A 19,997-nucleotide genomic window follows, 5' to 3' on the forward strand; every position below is an offset into this window, starting at 1 on the left:
GACTCATTCTCCTCAAGAAGTACTCGAAGGAAAAAAGTATGACTAGTTCTAGCCGCTCTATATCACTATTTAGAGAGTTCATGAAGGTTAGTCTTGTTGAAGATCGTCTAGGTTACGGTATCTGTCTTCCCATTCTTTGAAAGCCTTTTTAATCATAGGCTATTTAAATATGTTACCAAAATTAGTATAATGGTAAGAGTTTCCATCAAATGAATCTTAAAATTTTCTCTTACTACTTCATTTCTACGAGTAGCAACATCTTGCTCTTATGTTAGGTCTATGGCTAATATTGGTAGATGAACACTTTGGAAGTTTTTCTAAGTTAGTTTCGAAACCACTTTTCTAAATGCACCAAGTAAAAATTGGAGCTAACGTCGTAAATCATGTGGTGACACTTTGATGGTACTAAAGTACTACTCTTCTTGATCGTATTTCAAAGACATTTGTGGAGGGCAATTTGCGGTTTCAGACCTAGTTAAAATCAAAGATTCTTGGAAATTTCCTAATTTATACTCGTATTATGTCAATAAACTCATTGAGTTAAAAAGTCATCTTTATCGAAGTGGTACAATCCTTGTCATCCTTCTTGATCGAACTAACAATTTCGTTACCCATAAGCTGGTCACTTATGCTCGATGATAAAACATTTCATCTATTTAGTTTGAAGACCACCGGTGTATCAATATTTATGTTTGATTGCTTGTATATATATTGTTTTTGAAAATTATTTTAAATGAAAAAAATATTAAAAATATTCACAAATTTGACCGTTAATATACGGTGATATTCTTTTATTTTTATAAATATTTTGATACATTTTGCTAAAAACAATTATATTGGTTTTGCTTACTGAAATAGTCGCTTTTCAGTTAAAATTAATTACCACCAATAAATTATTTATACACTGATTGCGTTTTCCTCTTAAATTAATTAACAATGTATAACTAATTCAAACTATGAGCAGTTAGCATTGCGTGTAATGCAAACATTTTTCTTTTTATCTTTTTATTAAAGTTTTTAAAATAATGTTCAGTGGTAAGAGTCAAAGCCATAAAATATAATAAAAATAATTTTAAGAAGTAATTATAGTTTAGCCACTTTTAAATAATTGTTTAAAAAATAATAAGTAAATCACTGTCCTTTAGAAAAATAATCGTAAATGAAAGAAAAAGTATTTAAAAAAAAAAAACTATAACAAAATTTAGATGCTATCATAAAAATCGAGACTTCTACATTGTTAATAAATAATAATAGAAATATATGAGTATTTATCTATAATAAAATTTAAAATTTTATACATTTTAGAGATACTTTGGCTCATTTTATTATATTTGAAAACCTTCAATGTTTTTAATAAGAAATGATTGCAATGTTTCAAGTTAAAAGCAAATGAAAAAAAGGGTTGAAGTATGTTTGAAATACATTATCATGTTCAATTTTTTTTAAAAAAGTTATTTTAGCAAACATAGTGTTTAATATCACTCAAAATAGCATTTAAAGTGTTCTCAATAGTATTTTTGTCAAAAGTTTAAATAAAAATGAATTTTTTAAAAGACATTTTCTTCAAGTCAATCCAAACGGACTCTTAATGAACAAAAAGTGAAGCTATTTTTTAACCACTATACCTGTGGTTTTAAAAACAACCATTAACAAGCAAATAACATCAACATGATAGTGAGAAAGAGATAATAAATTTGGATTTCATATTATTCCAATAGTTTTATTATCATATTGTGTGCATGCATTAATGAATGTACGATCTATATAGTACAAAAGAAATGGAGTTTCAAAAAAGCTACAATTTCCAAAAAGAAAAAGAGGAAGGAATTTGAGACATATTTCTCCATCAAACTAATACAATAATCTAACTATGATTTCATTTTTGAAACCGAGAGAAACTTATTTGTTAGAACTTTCTAACTAAGGAGTTTGTACAATACAAACACTACCTAATTACATTCTTGTCCTCCTCCTCACCTAACAAAGGGTATCAGCAAATACTCAGCATAAAAGAGCTGCACAACATAACAATAGTAGACAGTCAGATAGAAGGAATTTTTTACAATAACAATAATAATAATAGCTTTCAAAGAGCAAATGAGTGGTTCAAAAAAATAGTTCACGTCAACAGGATCCAAAACTAGTAACAATAACTAAACAAAACTAAAAGAAACAGCTCCAATTAACAGAGTTAGGGAAAAGAAGAAACAAATTCAGAACTTCTTCGACACCAAGACCAGGAGACTACATCCGAGTCATCTGACTATGACTACATGAAAACATAAGCAATTAACATATGTACGCACTATTCGATAGTATGGAACTTCATCTCAAAATCAATTAGCTATGAGAGGTGTAGCTCATCTATCTTATAAAGAGTACGAGTTCCTTAAGGTTTTTTCAATGTGGAACTCTCAACATGTCCCCTCAAGATGGTGATTTGATTAGGTTTAATCTTGATCGGATCTCAATTTCTTTTTATTGGACCAAATACCCATTTGAGTTTTATGGACTCTAATACCATATTTGATAATATGAGATTCCATTTCAAAACCAATTGACAATGAAAGAAGTAACTCATCCATCTTATGAAGAGTGCAATTCCTTTTGATTTTCCAACGTGGGATTCTCAACATGTACATACCTAAACAGACAATCTAAGCAAAACTCAACTGGTTCTAGGCATATTCTTACCCAAAAGACACCACACCATTTTATTCACATATGAACATGCTGCACAAGGAAGATAATGCAGCAACCAAAAATTGACGTGACTAGACAAAAATATCACCAAAAGCATTTTAAGAAAACGACAGATACTAAAATATCACCAAAAGCATTTTAAGAAAACGACAGATACATTAGTATCTGAGAACTAGCTTTTCCTAAAGATGAAGCATTGCTTTTGTGTCTGAAGTGAATTTATAGCCATCAAAGTTAATTGCATCAATCTATAATTCAACAGCATAAACAAAGTAGAGTGATTGACTAGTTAACATGTTTTATAGGAGACCTTAAATTCATAATCAACATTAATTTTATCTTAAATTTATAGCTACTATGCTGCAATTTAGACCACCGGATAGAGAAGAAGCTCAGGATCATGCTAGTGGCAGTAATTAACTATCAGTTGTTTCTTGTTTAGTTACAAACATAAGCTCCTGCACATTACCTTCCATATAAACATGTAGAAGGATGTTATGGCAGCCTTGCTTTTCAAATCAACTGATTTGGCACGAATCCAAAGAATTGACCCCAAAGTGACGTGTCCCAAAACCTAACAAGTGTACAGAGGTATTAAAATACTTGGAAAGTACATAAATGTTAAGGGCATACTACAAGTGTTTTTGAAAGGGTTAAAATCACTCCTAAACATGCATTTAGCCGTTAAATCCATCTCTATCATGCAGTCTAGGTCTAGGAAGTTGTTTCGTTTTTTAATATTTGAAACCCATTTTTCTTTTAATAGAACTATGAGTCTATGACTAGAAAGGAAAATACGTTGTCTATGTACGCATTTCAAGGAGCTAGAGATTTACCGTTAGCCATTTACTCCACGGGGAAGAAGATGCAACTCCCACTAAAACAGCAGCAGTATATGCTACTTCAAGCAAGGAAATACAACTCCAAAACACCTGCAGAAGTGAAATCCTCACACTAGGATATACGACTATATACATCTGTGCCAACGAAAGATTCTTTGCATAAAAATTGGATTACTCAATACCCACCCGCTCTTGCCCTAGACGTACTGTGAAGGAACGGATGCCAAATATCTTATCTCCATCAATATCTGGTATATCCTAGAAACACAAGTAGAATTAACAAGTTACGAGTATAATCAAGCAAGAGTTAGAGTAAATGTTACTGTTATTATACTAAATATGAACCACGAGGTAGATCTAGTGGTCAACATGGTTCATTTAAATAACTAAAGGCTTACGAATGAGTTCAAGTTTTGGTAGCCTCCTGCTAGAACTTAATATCCTACGAGTTATCTTAACAACCAAATATAGTAGGAAATGCAATTGGCCTCATGGGTATTAAAAAAATATTATTACACTAAATAAGAAAAGATAACAAGAACTATTGAAATTGACTTTTCATTTAAATCAATGTTTACCTTAAATAATGCTATAACGATCGAGAAGAAACTCATAAATGCAGTTGCGAAGATCAAAGAACGTGAAAAGACCGGAGGTCTCTGGAACACATGGGTCTGTAAACATTGATACATATTAGTCGAAGATAGGAATTAGGAAACAACTTTTAACACAAATGCTAGTTTGTAAAACTTAAATATTAATACTTTTAGGACATACGTCTCCATTCTCATTTCCCATTTTAGGATGATTATTAACTGGAAGGCCTTCCATCTATCATACATACAAGAGGGATAAGAAAGACAATTCACAGGGACATGAGGGAAGTGGGACGGAAGTTAGTTATTTCGGGAGTGAAGACCATTGCTGAAGGAGAAGGGTTTATGTAGGGGTTTGGCTGGGCAATGGGAGGGGTGAATATTTTGGGGTTAAGTCTTAGAGTAGGTGAGAGTCATCACTCTATAATTTTCTGGAAGTATCTAGTTATCTTCCTTATAATCTTCGCTATTGTTTTCATGGATCGTATTATCATGTTATATAAAGCAGGGATAGTTGTTCCCCATGTTTTTTGGATTTCTTGTTGGAATTAGTTTAATGCATACAAATAGACGTTGGTCCCACCATGAGTGCTTAATTTTGTATGCATAATCTGCCATCAATCTATCTGCCCGTTCAAATATTATCTTTCATCACAACAACTTCTGCTTGTTAATTTCTTCTTAAATGTTTACTAATATATGCTATTTTAACAAGCCACAATATGGCTAAAGCATTGATAGCCTAAAGGTAGTTGAGATTTACTTTACCTAATTTTTTTATCATTTTAATTAGGCTCGTGTTGCCTATAAATATTTCTCTCTTTGTACCTTTATTATCATAAGAAAATAATAAGAAATATCAACATTGTGGTTTTTCTCCCTGTATTAAGGTCTCCACGTAAATTTGTGTTTGTTCTACATCTTTACTTTCAATATGGTATCAAAGTGGGATATTGAAGAAACCCAAGACGATCAAACCCTTGATGGAACCCTAGCAGAAGGGATTGTTCTTGACATCAATGCAGCCGTCGTCGCTACAGTTGATGGCAAATCAGCACCGCCATGGATGAGTGGTTTTGATGTCTTCATAACCCACTTGCTCAACCGCAATCGTCCGGCTACAAGCAGCCTTCAGCCGCACATGTACCTCACGTGCCGTCGGTCCAAATTCCCCATACCCTAGCCCCACGTACTATCACCCGTGCCTACACCTTCACTGTATGCATCACCGCCGTTAGGACTTGCCCAACTGTGGACCTTGTTTCAGTCTTTTGCTGCTGGTGTTATTGCACTAAGCTAGGTTAGCTGCAAACCCTAGTGGTCGCCCCGGGGTTGGAAATCCAACACACTCGACCTTTGAGGTAGGTGAGTCCTTAGCACAGTCAAGGGCCTATAAGTAGAGTCCGTCTCCCCGTATTGCTCAACATCAGCTATACATGCTACGACAGCAAATTGCAGCGATTGAGGTAACACTAAGGGCTCCATCTAACAACTGTTTAACCTCAATGGTGTACTCTAAAAATTTGATAACCTTGTTCCCTATTTCGTCCTCTTCTTATGTGTCTAATCTAGTGGTAATCTACAGGATATTTTCCAGGGGAGAAATTGAATGGTTAAAACTGTTTTTCGTGGTCCCAGTCTACCAAAATGATCCTTGAAGGGTGCCACAAGTTGGTTTTTTGATAGGGGAGATATCTTGTCCTACACCAGAAGACCCTTAGAACAATACTAAAAAGGGGATGACTCTCTTATTCGATCCACATAGATCAATAGTATGGAATCACAATTCGACAAGCCCTTACTGTATGCTGCAACTGCTAAGGACATTTGGATACGACTTAATAGTTGTATTCCAAGCGTCAGAATGCCCTCTTGTTTATACACTCTGCAAAAACAAGTTCATGAATGCAAACAGGGGATAATGGCTATGACATCTTCCTTTAACAAACTTTCCCTTATCTGATAGGAAATGGACCTATGTAGAGCAATTGTTTGGAATCGTCCCGATGATGGCGTACAATACTCCAAGATTGAGGAAGGTCACAGGATATATGTTTTTCTTACAGGTTTCAACCCTAAGTTCGATATTGTTCCTAGAAGTATACTGGGTCAAAGACCTACACCCTTCCTAATAGAGGTTTGTTCTGAGGTTCGCCTTGAGGAAAATTGTGCCAGTGCTTGAGTAGTCTGACGACCCTGCTATTGATTATGTTGTCTTTAGTGCAAGGTCCCTTAGTCATGACAGTGAGAAGCATAGTGCAAAACCAATCCCTATCCATGAATACTGCAAGAAACAGTGGTATACCAAAGAGCAGTGTTGGAAACTACATGGTTGTCCCCTAGGAGGTAAGAAACATCATTTCAACGAAAAATAGGACACAAGACGAGCTTATGTGAGAGGGTCTACTAGCCCTTCTCGACTACCTGAGGATCCCAGTCCGACTACACTAGGGGCTATTGCCTAGTCAAGTATACCTCAATCCTTCAGTCTTATTAGTACTGATGGGAAGAATCCCTGGATTCTAGACTCTGGCGCCACTAATCATTTGACGGGATCCTCAAAACATTTTATGTACTACATTCCGTGTGTTGGTATTGAGAACACACGGATAGCAGATGGCTCCTTGGCTCCTATTGTCGGGAAGGGCCTGATTTTTCCTTTTCAAGGATTGACTTTACATAATATGTTGCATGTGCCTCGAATTTCCTATAATCTTATCTATAAGCAAGCTTACTCGTGAATTAAACTGCAAAGCGATATTCTTACCTAATTCTGTTTTGTTTTAGGACTTGAGCTCGGGGAGGATGATTGACATTGCCTGACACAGTAGGCGACACTATTTGGTTGATGATAACACCTTCTCTAGTAGCATTTCTAGGACTAGTCTTTTATCTTTATATTTTACTACTTCAATGTTGTGGCACTTCCATTTAGGCCACTCCAACTATTAATATATTCATATATTTCCTCATCTTTTTTCTGAAGTTGATATTTCTAGCCTGTCTTGTGATGTTTGTATTCGGGCTAAATAGGATCAAGTCTCCTTTACCTCACAACCATATAAGTCAACCCAACCTTTCACTCTTGTCCATACTAATGTTGGATGGGAACGTCCAAAGTCATTATCTCCTCTGATAAACGGTTGTTTGTTACCTTCATTGATGATCACACCCGCCTCACTTGGGTTTTCCTCATCATCGACAAATCCAAAGTCACCTCCACATTTGGGACTTCTATCACATCGTAGAAACACAATTCAATGCAAATATTGCAATCCTAGGCAGTGATAATGGTTGCAAGTTTCAAAACCAGACCCTTAACGAGTTATCCTACTTTAGTTATCTTACTTGACCCAAATTCTCACACTACAATCCTAGCTATCTTTGAAAGGAAGTTGGGTCTCCTGCTGTTCAGTCGGCTCCGATCCAGGATCCTAAACCTTTACGAGACCAAGGTATGACTGATTCCATTGAGTAGGAATGACAGGTCCGAGATGAATTCCACTAACGCACATATCGACAATTAGGTGGGTGAGAATGATGGATTTGAAAATAAAGGATCCAAAACAACTTCCCTTGGAGATATGGTTGAAAAGGGAATGTTGATGAGGTCATTACAGATAGAGAGGACAGGGTTGATGAAAATGAGGTTGTTGCAGAATCTACTAAAAACGAAACCAAGCAGGAAGATCCAGGTCCTGTACAAAGCACTCTATTTCAAACTATGTTTCGTACGAGAACCTCTCGTCTGAGTTCGGAGCCTTCACTGCCAGCCTTCACTCTATTACGATACCCAAGAATATCCACCTTGCCTTAGAGTGCCCTAAGTGGAAGACTATTGTCATGGAATAAATAGGAGCTTTAGAAAAGAACAAGACCTAGATTCTCTGCACACTCCCCAAGGGACAAAAGACTATAGGATGCAAATGGGTGTTTGCACTCAAGTACAGAGCAAATAGTATCCTTGACAAACATAAGGCTAGGTTAGTTGCAAAAGGGTCCAATCAGAATTATGAAGTGGACTATTAGGAGACATTTTACCTATTGCAAAGTTAAACATTGTTAAAGTCTTGTTGTGAATAAAGACTGGCCCCAAAAATGCTTTCTTAAAAGGAGATTTAGAAAAGGAAGTGTATATGAGCTCTCCTCCAAGATTTGAAGCTTAATTTGATAATCAGATTTGCAAACTACGGAAGTCTTTGTATAGGTTGAAACAATCACCGAGAGCTTGGTTTGATAGGTTTACCACTATCGTCAAGTCTCAGGGATACAATCAAAGGCACTCTGATCATAATTTGTTCACAAAAGTCTCCAAGACTAGAAAAAATGCAGTATTGATTGTCTATGTTGATGATACTGTGCTATCTGAGGATGTATCTGAAGATGATACCGTTTAGATCATCCAACTAAAAAAAAGGGGGATGAGTTTGAAATTAAAGACCTGGGGAATCTGAAGTACTTCCTCGGGATGGAGGTTGCTAGGTCCAGAGAGGGCTCCGTGTCCTAGAGAAAGTACACCCTTGATTTATTAATAGGTATGATAGGATATCGTCCTGCTGATACGTCCATTGAGTTCAATGCCAAACTCGAAAATTCAGACGACAGAATTCTTGTTGATAAAGAGAAATATTAGCACCTCGTGGGAAAACTGATTTACTTGTCTCGCATTAGGCCTAACATCTCTTATTCTATGAGTACCGTCAATTAGTTCATGCAAGCTCCTTATGAAGACTGCATGGAGGCAGTTAACAAAATTCTAAGGTATTTAAAAGCAACTCTCGGTAAATGGTTGAGGTTCAAGAAGACTGACAAAAGGTGTATTGAGGCCTATACTAACTCTAACTGGGCAGGGTCTATTGTTGATGGAAAATCCATCTCGGGATACTGTACCTTTGTGTGGAACAATCTGGCTACTTGGAGAAGTAAGAAGCAAGGAATTGTGGCTCGAAGCAGCGTTAAAGCCGAATATAGGGCTATGAGTTTGGGAATCTGTGAGGAAATCTAGCACCAAAAGGTGTCGTCTGATCTTCGTCAAGACTATGAGGTGCCTATGAAACTATTTTTGCGACAACAAAGCAACTATTAGCACTACCAACAACCCGGTCCAACAAGACAGAACTAAACATGTGGAGATTGACAAACACTTTATCAAAGAGAGACTAGATAGTGGTAGCATTTGCATCCCTTACATACCCTTGAGCCAACAGATTGTTGATATATTCATAAAAGGGGACCGCAGAAAAAACTTTGATTCATGTATTAGCAAGTCGGGTCTTTCTGACATTTACGTCCTAACTTGAGGGGGAGTGTTAGAAATAGTGCGCTTAGATCATGTTGAAAGCCAAGAGTAGTTGAGATTTACTTTGCCGTAATTTTTTATTATTTTAATTAGGTTCGTTTTGCCTATAAATATTTCCCCCCTTTGTACCCCTATTATCATAAGAAAATAATAAGAAATATCAACATCGTGGTTTTTCTCCCTATACTAGGGTTTCCATGTAAATTTATGTTTGTTCTACATCTCTACTTTCAATAGATAGCCATCATTGTTTATTCACTATAAGTGGTATCTTTAGACCTGTATGTGTAGAAAAAAGGCAAGTTGAACAATCACGGCTCGAACAGCTAGGATACACATAGCGGCAACGACAGCAAATCTCTTCCATCTCAACAGTGGCAGCTGAAGTAACAGAAAAGTTAAAGACCATCAAGCTCTTAATCAAAGCCAATTTTTCTTTCATACATTTACTATGCTCACAGTACTATTTGTTTTCATCATTCATCATCTTGAATCACAATATAGAACATAAAAATTAAGGAGGAAGAAATTTCAGTGAACAAGAAGGGAAAAAGTCAATTTATCCTCTAAATTTTGCTGGGTTAATCGATTTTTTTTTTCTTTTGACAACACACTAACTTGCTGGGTGAATCAATTAAAACCCTAAAATTTTGCAAGTGAATCAATTAAGGCCGTTTATATTGATGCACAACTACTTTCACTTAATTCTATTTAAAATCAACTAACAATTACGTAAATAAAATTATTTTTCTCCCATATTCTACCAAGTACCCAGAAAAATTACATGAAAAAGATATAATGAAAAATCGCTCATGTAACAAAAGCACCCATTGCCGACTTGATTCTGACATTTCCATCTAATATAAGCCTTTCATTTAAAGAAATTTTACACTTGAAAATTATGCATTAACGATTTTAAAAGAAAATCTTATTAAAGGATCAAAATTGATTCACTTATTCAAGTTAAGGTTTTTAAATTGATACAAAGGTTTAATTGATTCAACCTACTAAGTTTTGTGATATAAATTGATTTCTTCTTTAAAAAATAAATCATTGATTAAATTGAAAGGGCTCTTATAGATCCTTTTTGTCCAGAATTTGAAGGGTCCTCTAGTTCAGAATCAGTCTAAGGAATGATTATGTGTTGTCATTTGGTACAGACATAAGCACTTTTTTTAAAAAAGCAAATCGTTAATTACAAACTGGGTCCAGGTTCTATTCAGTCATTATACTTTAAAAGCTTATAAAATCTATGACCTTTTAGGGTTACGCCTATCTGGTCCTTATAGTCTTTTTTTAAATAATAATAATAATAATTCATAATACAAAAAATAAAGGGACATTTTAAAATATAGCAAAATGAATCAAAATATTTACAAAATATAATTCTAGATTATATTACTAATAGACACTAATAGACATTGATAGACTTCTATCAGTATCTATGAATGTCACCAATAGAAATTGATAGAAATCCATAAGTATTGCTATATTTTGTAAATATTTTGTCAATTTTGCCTTTTTTTTTTACAATTTCCCAAAAATAAACTAGCAAAATTTCCGAGCATTCAATTTTATAACTAATAGGTCCTCTCATCAATTTGTTTAATACTTAGATGACATGTTAATGATCTATTATTTAAGAATAATGTAGCATACTGATTTTGGATTAATCCTTCAATAATACACATGCCACGTAAGCATTTAACATGAGTGGTTATTGTACGCAAAATTGAAAGTTCCAAAACTTATTAGAAATTTTTAAAGTTTGACTTTACAGATACGACCATAACAGTTAAAGGATCTATTATAAACTTCCCGAGTACATGGAGTAAATAGAAAGATTATAAACCGATGTATGAGATAACCAAAATCTAATTGACCTGTTAAATTCTTAAAAGGAAAATTTGTGGTTTCCAGAGGCTACGTAAAGAGATTGGAACAAGTGTTGCCTTCTACAGTCACCTACTAAAATGGATTTGTAGATGATAGACAAATTGTTGGTCCAATTTTGATAGCTGATAAATGGTGAAGAATTACAAAAGGCAGAAGAAGAAAGTTAAGAAGATGGGACCTTGAGAAATCTTTGCCTTTCTAAAGATAGGTCTGTAGACCTTATGCCATAGTCAATGTGTCTTATCTAGCCTATCATTTATCAATCTACTTTCCGTACACCCCCAACTACAAGGGACAGTAACACTGACAAAGAGAGGAAGACAAGAGTTTACTCTCGTTTTTTAGTTTAAAAAATCCAACTCCTATCTAACAACTCTATGGGGTTAAAGAGAGATGAAGAAAGGTCATGAAAAGGAAAAGAATGTGAAAATTGATTACACATTTGGGTCCTGTGCGGTAATCATTATTGTTACCTCACGTTTTAATTATAAAAAGATTAGTAACAACACTCCAATTGAAGGTTTATAATCAGTCCTACATAATCCAACCCCAATACCTTCATGGGGTGATCAGTTTGCAAAGATACTGTGCTAATGAAGATTATATGCAATCATAAAACTTCAACCAAATGTGGCATGAATATTTGAGTCTACGTGATAATAAATTTGATAAGGTAAACCTCTTTTCCAGGTTAAACTTTTCTTTTTGGAGCCATAAGATGATATGTCAAATCAAGATTTCAGCACGTAGATATTGTAGCCAGTAAGATACGCATGCTAAATTTGGTCTTTTGACAGAGAAGAAGCTGGAAATAAATTATAAGATAAAGAAACCCACTTACATCAATGGAATAAGCAGTCCCGAGAATAAAGCTGACAAAAAGAGCCCAAAACAATGGCCATGAACGAACAACCCATCCTAGCCAAAAACTCTGTACAAAAGCATTGGGAGAGTAAAGTAGTTTCAGAATGGAATCTTGACGCCAATTATTTGTAGTTCAGATGCACAAATGAAAATAACCATAAGAAGTATACCACATGTTGAACAAGGAAAAAAAATACCCTTTTGGTCCCCTAGATTTTAAAATGTTACACTTTTTTCCCTAACAAAAAAATAAAAATTCTCATTGATGAAATTAAAATAGACTAATGCTTAGGGATTCAATCTCTTCAAGGGAGAGAGAGAAAACAAAGTGTTAAATTACCAATCAACCCAAAATCTTGAGCAGATAGGTTATGGTAAATCTAATCATATCAATACTTCAACACTCCCCACTCACCTTTGGGCTTAGAAATTTATAAAACACCCAACAAGTAGAAACCATATTATATGGCTGGAAAAATGACATTACAAACACAAGACCTCCTACTCTAATACCACGTTTGTTATTGATATATATTTAAATTTGCCTTCAACCACCAGTTTAAGCTTTTGGATGAATTGGTGGTTTAATATAGTATTAGAGCAGGTGGTCCAGGGAGGTTCTGTGTTCGCCCTGCATTGTTGTTTCTTTCCTAATTAAAATTGATTTCCACTTGTTGGGCCTTTCAAATATTTGAAGCCCACAAGTGAAAAGGAATGTTAATGATATATAATTAAATTTGCCTTCAACCACAAGCTTAAGCTTTTCGATGAATCGGTGGTTTAATAATGTTAAATCACCAATTGACCCAAAAACTCAAGTTTAATGGGTTATGGTAAATTTAATTATGACAATACTTCAATGCAAAGAAGTCTAACGAGTAAAAAGAAAACAAGCCAAAGGCCCCAAAAGAAACTAAAGAAAACCAAACACATTATTAAAAATGACCAAATAAAACTGCAGTAAGATTCAAAATTAAAAAGCAACAAAAAATCGAACTTTGAGGCAACAAGAACCAAAAACCAAGATAGTAGGAACCCAAACTCCAAAATCGAAAACAGCCACACGGCCAACAAAGAGCTGAAACTACATGACAACAAAAATAAAACTCTGTTGGACCTCAATTCCAACACAAAAACCTCAAAGGGTATGTATCACTTTATTGAATTCAAACGTTTACTGATTACAATAACAAAGAAAAACAAATGAATCACAGGATGTAATTCATCTCCCTCACCGAAACTCTCTCTAGAGCCCAGCCTCTGCTACTTTCCAGAAAATGAATTCCCCCCACTTTCTCTCTCTTCTAACTACTTATAACCTTCTCGTGGTCCCCCCTTACAGTAACCAACTCTAACAGACCAGGTGGTCCTCCTAACCAACGACTCCCACGTATTTTCTATTTTCCTTATTACTTTTTATTTCCATCTTTCTTCCTCCTTTGGTATTGATGGATAATTGGGGTCTAACAAACTCTTCAACAGGCACAAAACACTGATCCAAAAGCCTGGGGAAGGAAATAACTTCAAGTAAAAATCAATGATAGGAAACTGCAAAGAGATATTATTAGCCTTTCCATGAATTCCATCAACAAAGATAGAAATTTCACGCAACTTAAGTCTACAAGCTGCTGAAAAACGGAAAGAAAGGCAAAAAGAAGCCACCAGCTGCAATAAGATAATCACAGTTGCTTAGAACTGAGGTCAGATGAAGAGAAGATTACTAAGCACAATCTTGAAAGAAAGAAACTAGAGCTTCTAAAAAGCAATAGTCTGCAATATCCTTTGTCACCGCGAGGACTACTTATTGAAATATTGAGGTCAACAGGCACACTAATAATAACCTTAATCAAGTCAAGTGAAGGGAAGTATTAGATGATAAATAATTACATTTACCTAGATGATAAATAATTACATTTACCTTCACCCATCAACTTAAACTTTTGGGTCAAATGGTGATTTAAGAACTACTTCAACATACATTACTTTTTGTCTTTGTTAGAATTAGCGGGCTTGATCCAAGGAAGGATTTACCCTAATTTCCTTTCTTTTTTATCATAAGGTTGTTGTCTATTTATCTTTCCCTTTGTATCTCTTGTTAATATGAGAAATTAATAAGAAAGTCAGATTGTGGTTTTTTTCCTGGTACTTGGGTTTCCATGTAACTCGGTGTCTATTTTCTTTGCTACTCTTAATATGGTATCGGAGCGGGGTAAAGAAGAAACCCTAGACATGATTATTGATTAAACCCAAATAGAGAGTTGTGGGTGATCACAATGGGCCCACCCTTAAAGTCAGCCATGCCTCCTAGAGGAGAGAAAGAGCCGCACACGCCACATCTTTCCACCTATGCACCGCTGTTCGTCGTCTCCGCAGTTCAGCCAGCCTACTCCCAACCATGGTCCTCTGTCCAGCCGCAACACCCTCTTGGTCAACCACACATCCACGCGCCGCACTTCCATGGTACCGAAATTGATCAACTCTATAATAAATCAGAGTTTGAAGTTGGTGAATCTTCGGCACATTCCAAACCAACCAACTTACCGATGTATTCCAAGAACCCAGTAACTTCGTTCCCTACTTTGTCCTCAAATTATATAACTAGTTCTTAGCACCACTTACAAGTGTTTTTTTTAGGAGAGAAGCTGAATGGCTAGGTCTCAAACGGTCAAAATGTTTCTTGAGGGACGTCACCAATTTGGTTTTTTAATAGGGGAGACTTTTTGCCCCCAACCCAATGATGCCCAAAAATGTTTCTGGAAAGGAGAGGACTCTCTTAATCGGTCCATGTTGATTAATAGTATGGAACCACAAATTGGCAAGCCTTTGCTTCATGCAACAACTGGCAAAGGATCTATGGGACACTACTCAGAAACTCTATTCGTAGAAACGCCTCTCGTCTATATACATTGAGAAATCAAGTCCATGATTGCAAGCAAGGAACTCTGGATGCTACCTCCTACTTCAATAAACTTTTCCTACTCTGGCAAGAGATGGACTTGAGCAGAAAGACAGTATGGGATACTCCAAGTGATGACAAACAATATGCTAGACTCGAAGAAGCTGATCAGATTTATGACTTCCTTATAGGTCTCAACCCCATGTTTGACATTGTTTGTGGTCGTATACTGAGCCTAAGACCCCGTTCCTCCTTAATGGAAGTGTGTTATGAAGTCCATCTTGAAGAAGACCATACGAGTGCCATGAGTATTCTAACTACTCCTGCCACTGACTCTGCTGCCTTTAGTGTTAGATCCTCTACCCATGATAGTGAGCAAAACAACGAGAAACCGATCCCTATCCATGAGCATTGCATGAAACAATGCACACTATGCATCAATGTTGGAAACTTCATGGTCGTCCTCTAGAAGGTAAGAAATGTTCCTCAAATGATAAACAAAATTCATGGTGTGTTTATATGGGTGAGTCTGAAGGAACCTCTTAACCATCCGACCCTACGATAAACCAGAAGAGTCCCAGTCCACCCTCCACTCTAGGAGCCATTGCTTAGTCAGGTATGCCTCAATCTCTTAGTCTTATCAATGTCGATAGAAAGAATTCTTGGTTCCTAAACTCTAGTGCTACAAATCACTCGATAAGTTCTTCTGAAAATTTTGTTTCTTATATTCCATATGCTAGTAATATAAAGATCAGAATAGCTGATGGTTCCTTAACTCTAATTTCTGGGAAGGGGCAAATTTTCCCTTTGGAGAGGTTATTCCTCCAGAATGTGTTGCATCTGCCAAATATTTCCTATAATTTGCTATTATAAGCAAGATCACTTGTGAGTTGAACTGCAAAGCTACTTTCTTAACTGATTCTGTTTCTTTTCAAGATTTGAGCTCGAGAAGGATAATTGGCATTGCCCGACATAGCAGGGGGCTTTACATCCTTGACGATGATACCTCCGCTAGTAGTAATCCTAGTCATCTTCCGGAAGTAGCCCGTTCCATTATGTTGTTTACTTCCCTTTCTTTTTATCTGTGAGGAGATGTTGATCTTACTAGAGCTTATCTCATCATTAGAATGCCTTCATGTGTCCTCCATCTCTAGACTCCCTTAGATTGTCTCAAGGAGCCATATCCCTTTGCCCACCTCACTTCTAAAGTTCCCCTTCAAGTGTTTGGGTGTACAACCTATGTTCATAGCTTTGTCCCTAACTAGACCAAATTCACCCCTCAGGCTCAGGTGTGTGTGTTTGTTAGGTGTTTCCTTCATCAATGGGGCTATAAATGTTTTCGCCCTCCTTCCCATAAATATGTTGTCACCTTTCGTGAGGATCGATCTTTCTTCCCCTTTAGCCATCTTCAAGGAGAAAATGTGAGTGAAGAGTCTACTATTCCTTAGAGTCTACCAGTCCTACCCTTGTTACCTTACTTGACCCCGATCCTCATCCCATGGTCTTACCTACAAATCAAGTTCCCTAGAAACCTACTATAGGAGGAATATCAAAAAGGAAATAAAGCCCTCTACTAATCAGCCGACTCTGGTCCAAGACCTTAAATCTTCACAAGATCAAGGTATGACTAGTCCTATTGACTCATGTGTTGATAGTAAAATGAGTGAGAATGATAGGTCTAACATTGCTGCTCCTGAAGATATGGGAGAAAAGGATAGTGTTGATGAGACTGAGGTCAAGGCAGAATCTAGTGGTAATGAGGCTGAACAGGATCAATCAGGTAATCTAGATGAGTATAATCCTTTTCTCGACATTCCTATTGTGCAAAGAAAAGGTACTAGGTCCTGCACAAAACACCCCATTTGTAACTATGTTTCCTATGAGAGTCTATCACCACAGTTCAGAGCCTTCATAGCCAGCCTTTATTCTACCGTGATACCTAAAAATATCCATATTGCTTTGGAGTGCCCAGAGTGGAAAACAACAATTATAGAAGAGATAAGAGTTCTTGAAAAGAATAAGACTCGGGAGATCTATACTCTCCCCAAGGAACACAAAACCGTGGGATGTAAATGGGTGTTCACACTCAAATACAAGGCCAGATTAGTTGCAAAAAGGTTTACTTAGACCTATGATGTCGATTACTCTAAAACTTTTTCTCCAGTTGCAAAACTAAATACTGTTAAAGTCTTGTTATCTATTGTCGTGAATAAAGACTGGCCTCTATATCAGCTGAATGTTAAGAATGTGTTCTTGAATGGAGACTTGGAAGAGGAAGTCTATATGAGCCCTCCTCTAGGGTTTAAAGCCCAGTTTGATCATCGGGTTTGCAAACTTCAGAAATCCTTGTATGGACTAAAACAATCACCGAGAGCATGGTTTGATAGGTTTACCACTTTTGGCAAGTCCCAAGGGTACAATCAAAGGCACTCTGATCACACTTTGTTTGCAAAAGTCTTCAGGGGTCGGAAAGATTGTCATGTTGATTGTTTATGTTAATGACATTGTTTTATTTTGGGATGACACCATTGAGATCATCCAACTAAAAAAGATGGGTGATGAGTTTGAAATTAAAGACTTGGGGAATTTGAAAATTTTCCTTGGGATGAAGGTAGCTAAATCAAAAGAAGGTATCTCTATCTCTCAGAGGAAGTATACCATTGATTTGTTGACTAAGACAAGTATGTTGGGATGTTGTCCTACTGATACTCCTATTGAATTCAACTGTAAACTAGGAAATTCAAGTGATAAAGTTCCAATTGATAAAGAAAAATATCAGCACCTTATGAAAAAGTTGATTTACTTGTCACATACTCGACCGGACATCTCCTATGTTGTGAGTGCCGTTAGCCAGTTCATGCAGGCTCCTTGTGAGGAACACATGAAGGCAGTTAATAAAATCCTGAGGTACTTAAAAACAACTCCTGGTAAAGGCTTGATGTTCAGGAAGACCAACAAGAAAGCTATTGAGGCCTATACTGATTCTGACTGGGTAGGGTCCGTTGTTGAGAGGAAATCCACTTCCGGTTACTAGACTGATGGGACCCTCTCTTATGAAGTAACCAGTAAGCTTGCTTTATTGATATTAATGAAAGAATTACAATATTGAACTCTCTTCCTTGTTATTCTGGCTTCTAAGAATGAACATAGGAACTTTCTCTCATAAAACTTCTCCTCCCTAATCTCTTGTATTCGTGTGTTATTTATACTTTTCTGCTAACTAACTTTCTAACTATTTCTGTAACAAACTTCTATAACAGCCTAACTATTTATTTGATTGTTTAGGCTAACTAACTTGCTATCTATTTCTTTCCCCTATGGTTGTACTGATGTATTATAGGAGGTGGTGGTCTATCATAGACCTTTGTATGGGGCAATCTCATAACCTGAAGGAGTAAGAAGCAAGGGGTTGTTGCTAGAAGCAGTGTTGAAGCTGAGTAGAGGGCTATGAGTTTGGAGATATGTGAGGAAATTTGGCTTCATAAAGTTTTATCTGACCTTCATCAGGACTGTGAGGTGCCGATGAAATTATTTAGTGATAATAAGGCAACTATTAGCATCGCCAACAATCCAATTCAACATGATAGAACTAAACATGTGGAGATTGATAAACACTTCATTAAAGAAATACTGAACAATGGTAGCATATGCATTCCTTACATTCCATCAAACCAACAGGTTGCTGATGTTCCCACCAAGGGGCATCTCAGACAAAGCTTTGACTCACATGTTAGCAAGTTGAGTTTCATTGATATCTACGTCTCAACTTGAGGAGGAGTGTTAGAGTTAGTAGGCTTGGCCCAAGGAAAGATTTACCCTAATTTCCTTTCATTTTTTTTATCATAAGCTTGTTGTCTATTTATTTTCCCCTTTATATCTTTTGTTAATATGAGAAATTAATAAGAAAGTCATATCGTTGTTTTTCTTTCGATACTCAGGTTTCCACGTAACTAGGTGTATTTTCTTTACTGCTTTTAATAGTCTTCAATTACTCTATTAATATGAACCAAATCCAAAGGGTTAAACAAATCACTAGAGTTCCAGATTCCTCCATGAGATTGTTCAAAAGGAGAAGGCTCAATAGAAATTATATCTCCAAATTAAGAGAGTTACCTAAAATCTTGTCCTGAATTTCAATGGAAGTAGGAATTAAAAAACCTCAATAAAAGAGAAATACAATCCAAACATACTTGGGGTTTTATAAGCAACCATAATCAAACCCACAAAATTTTCACCAATAACTTTGAAAGTCTGTAAGTTCTAATAGTGCAAAGGTATATTCTTAATCTGAATCCATCCACCATAACCTACACAAAATTAAATCTGTTATGTTTTGTGATAATCTAAGCCTCAAATTTCAAAGGAAAAGGCCCAATGTGCATTCATTTTCCATTAGAGCTAAGTCTCCCAAGAATCCTACCATCATCCATTGTAATAACGCTTTGTCAGCCAATAATTTTCAACGACTTCCTCACCTTTCAGTCATCATGCACATTCAACTGGGCGATCACCATTAGAAAATTCCTAACCAAATCAATCACTTCTTTTTCTTTTGAAATCCCACAAGAACTTGGAGCACTTGGACGGGGCAACACCTTGGGAGGGTCACTTGACTTGGATGGATTTTTTCTTTCTTTCTTTCTCTTCTCAACGAAAGTGATTATTTATTAAAAAAATTTAAAGAAAAAACCATTCCTCTCTAGCTTAAAGAAATTGTGAAAAAACAGCACCATTTGTTAACACAAGGTGAGAAAAAGGTTAAGGAATGGCAGTCATATATCAGGGAGCAAACCAAACATCCTGCGAACGAGTAAAGGATGAGGAAGAGTCAATGATCGGCAGGTGGCAAGAAGCAATAGCGGGGGAGAGTTGATGTTTCTAGGGACAGAAAGAGGACCTGC

The 19,997-nt window shown here is 36.2% G+C and overlaps 1 protein-coding gene across 3 annotated transcripts in view; it reads right to left on the reverse strand.

Annotated features, from left to right (window-relative positions):
• Positions 1-1,686: 1,686 nt before the first annotated feature.
• LOC103492819 (homogentisate phytyltransferase 1, chloroplastic) overlaps positions 1,687-19,997 on the reverse strand; it is a 36,282-nt gene continuing 17,971 nt past the window's right edge. Inside the window, exons 7-14 of one of the 3 annotated variants that reach the window (XM_051085385.1) lie at positions 12,178-12,267; positions 9,720-9,821; positions 4,124-4,219; positions 3,732-3,803; positions 3,540-3,635; positions 3,173-3,277; positions 2,695-2,733; positions 1,687-2,015 (exon numbers count right to left, since the gene is read on the reverse strand). In XM_051085385.1, coding sequence (XP_050941342.1) covers positions 2,719-2,733; positions 3,173-3,277; positions 3,540-3,635; positions 3,732-3,803; positions 4,124-4,219; positions 9,720-9,821; positions 12,178-12,267 — 576 coding nt within the window. In that variant the 3' untranslated portion in view covers positions 1,687-2,015; positions 2,695-2,718. The remainder of the gene's footprint in view (positions 2,016-2,694; positions 2,734-3,172; positions 3,278-3,539; positions 3,636-3,731; positions 3,804-4,123; positions 4,220-9,719; positions 9,822-12,177; positions 12,268-19,997) is intronic. The other 2 variants (XM_008453363.3, XM_017046476.2) reach the window with 2 other exon arrangements.

This window comes from Cucumis melo, chromosome 5, assembly GCF_025177605.1.
Source record: "Cucumis melo cultivar AY chromosome 5, USDA_Cmelo_AY_1.0, whole genome shotgun sequence".
NCBI classification, from domain to species: domain Eukaryota; kingdom Viridiplantae; phylum Streptophyta; class Magnoliopsida; order Cucurbitales; family Cucurbitaceae; genus Cucumis; species Cucumis melo.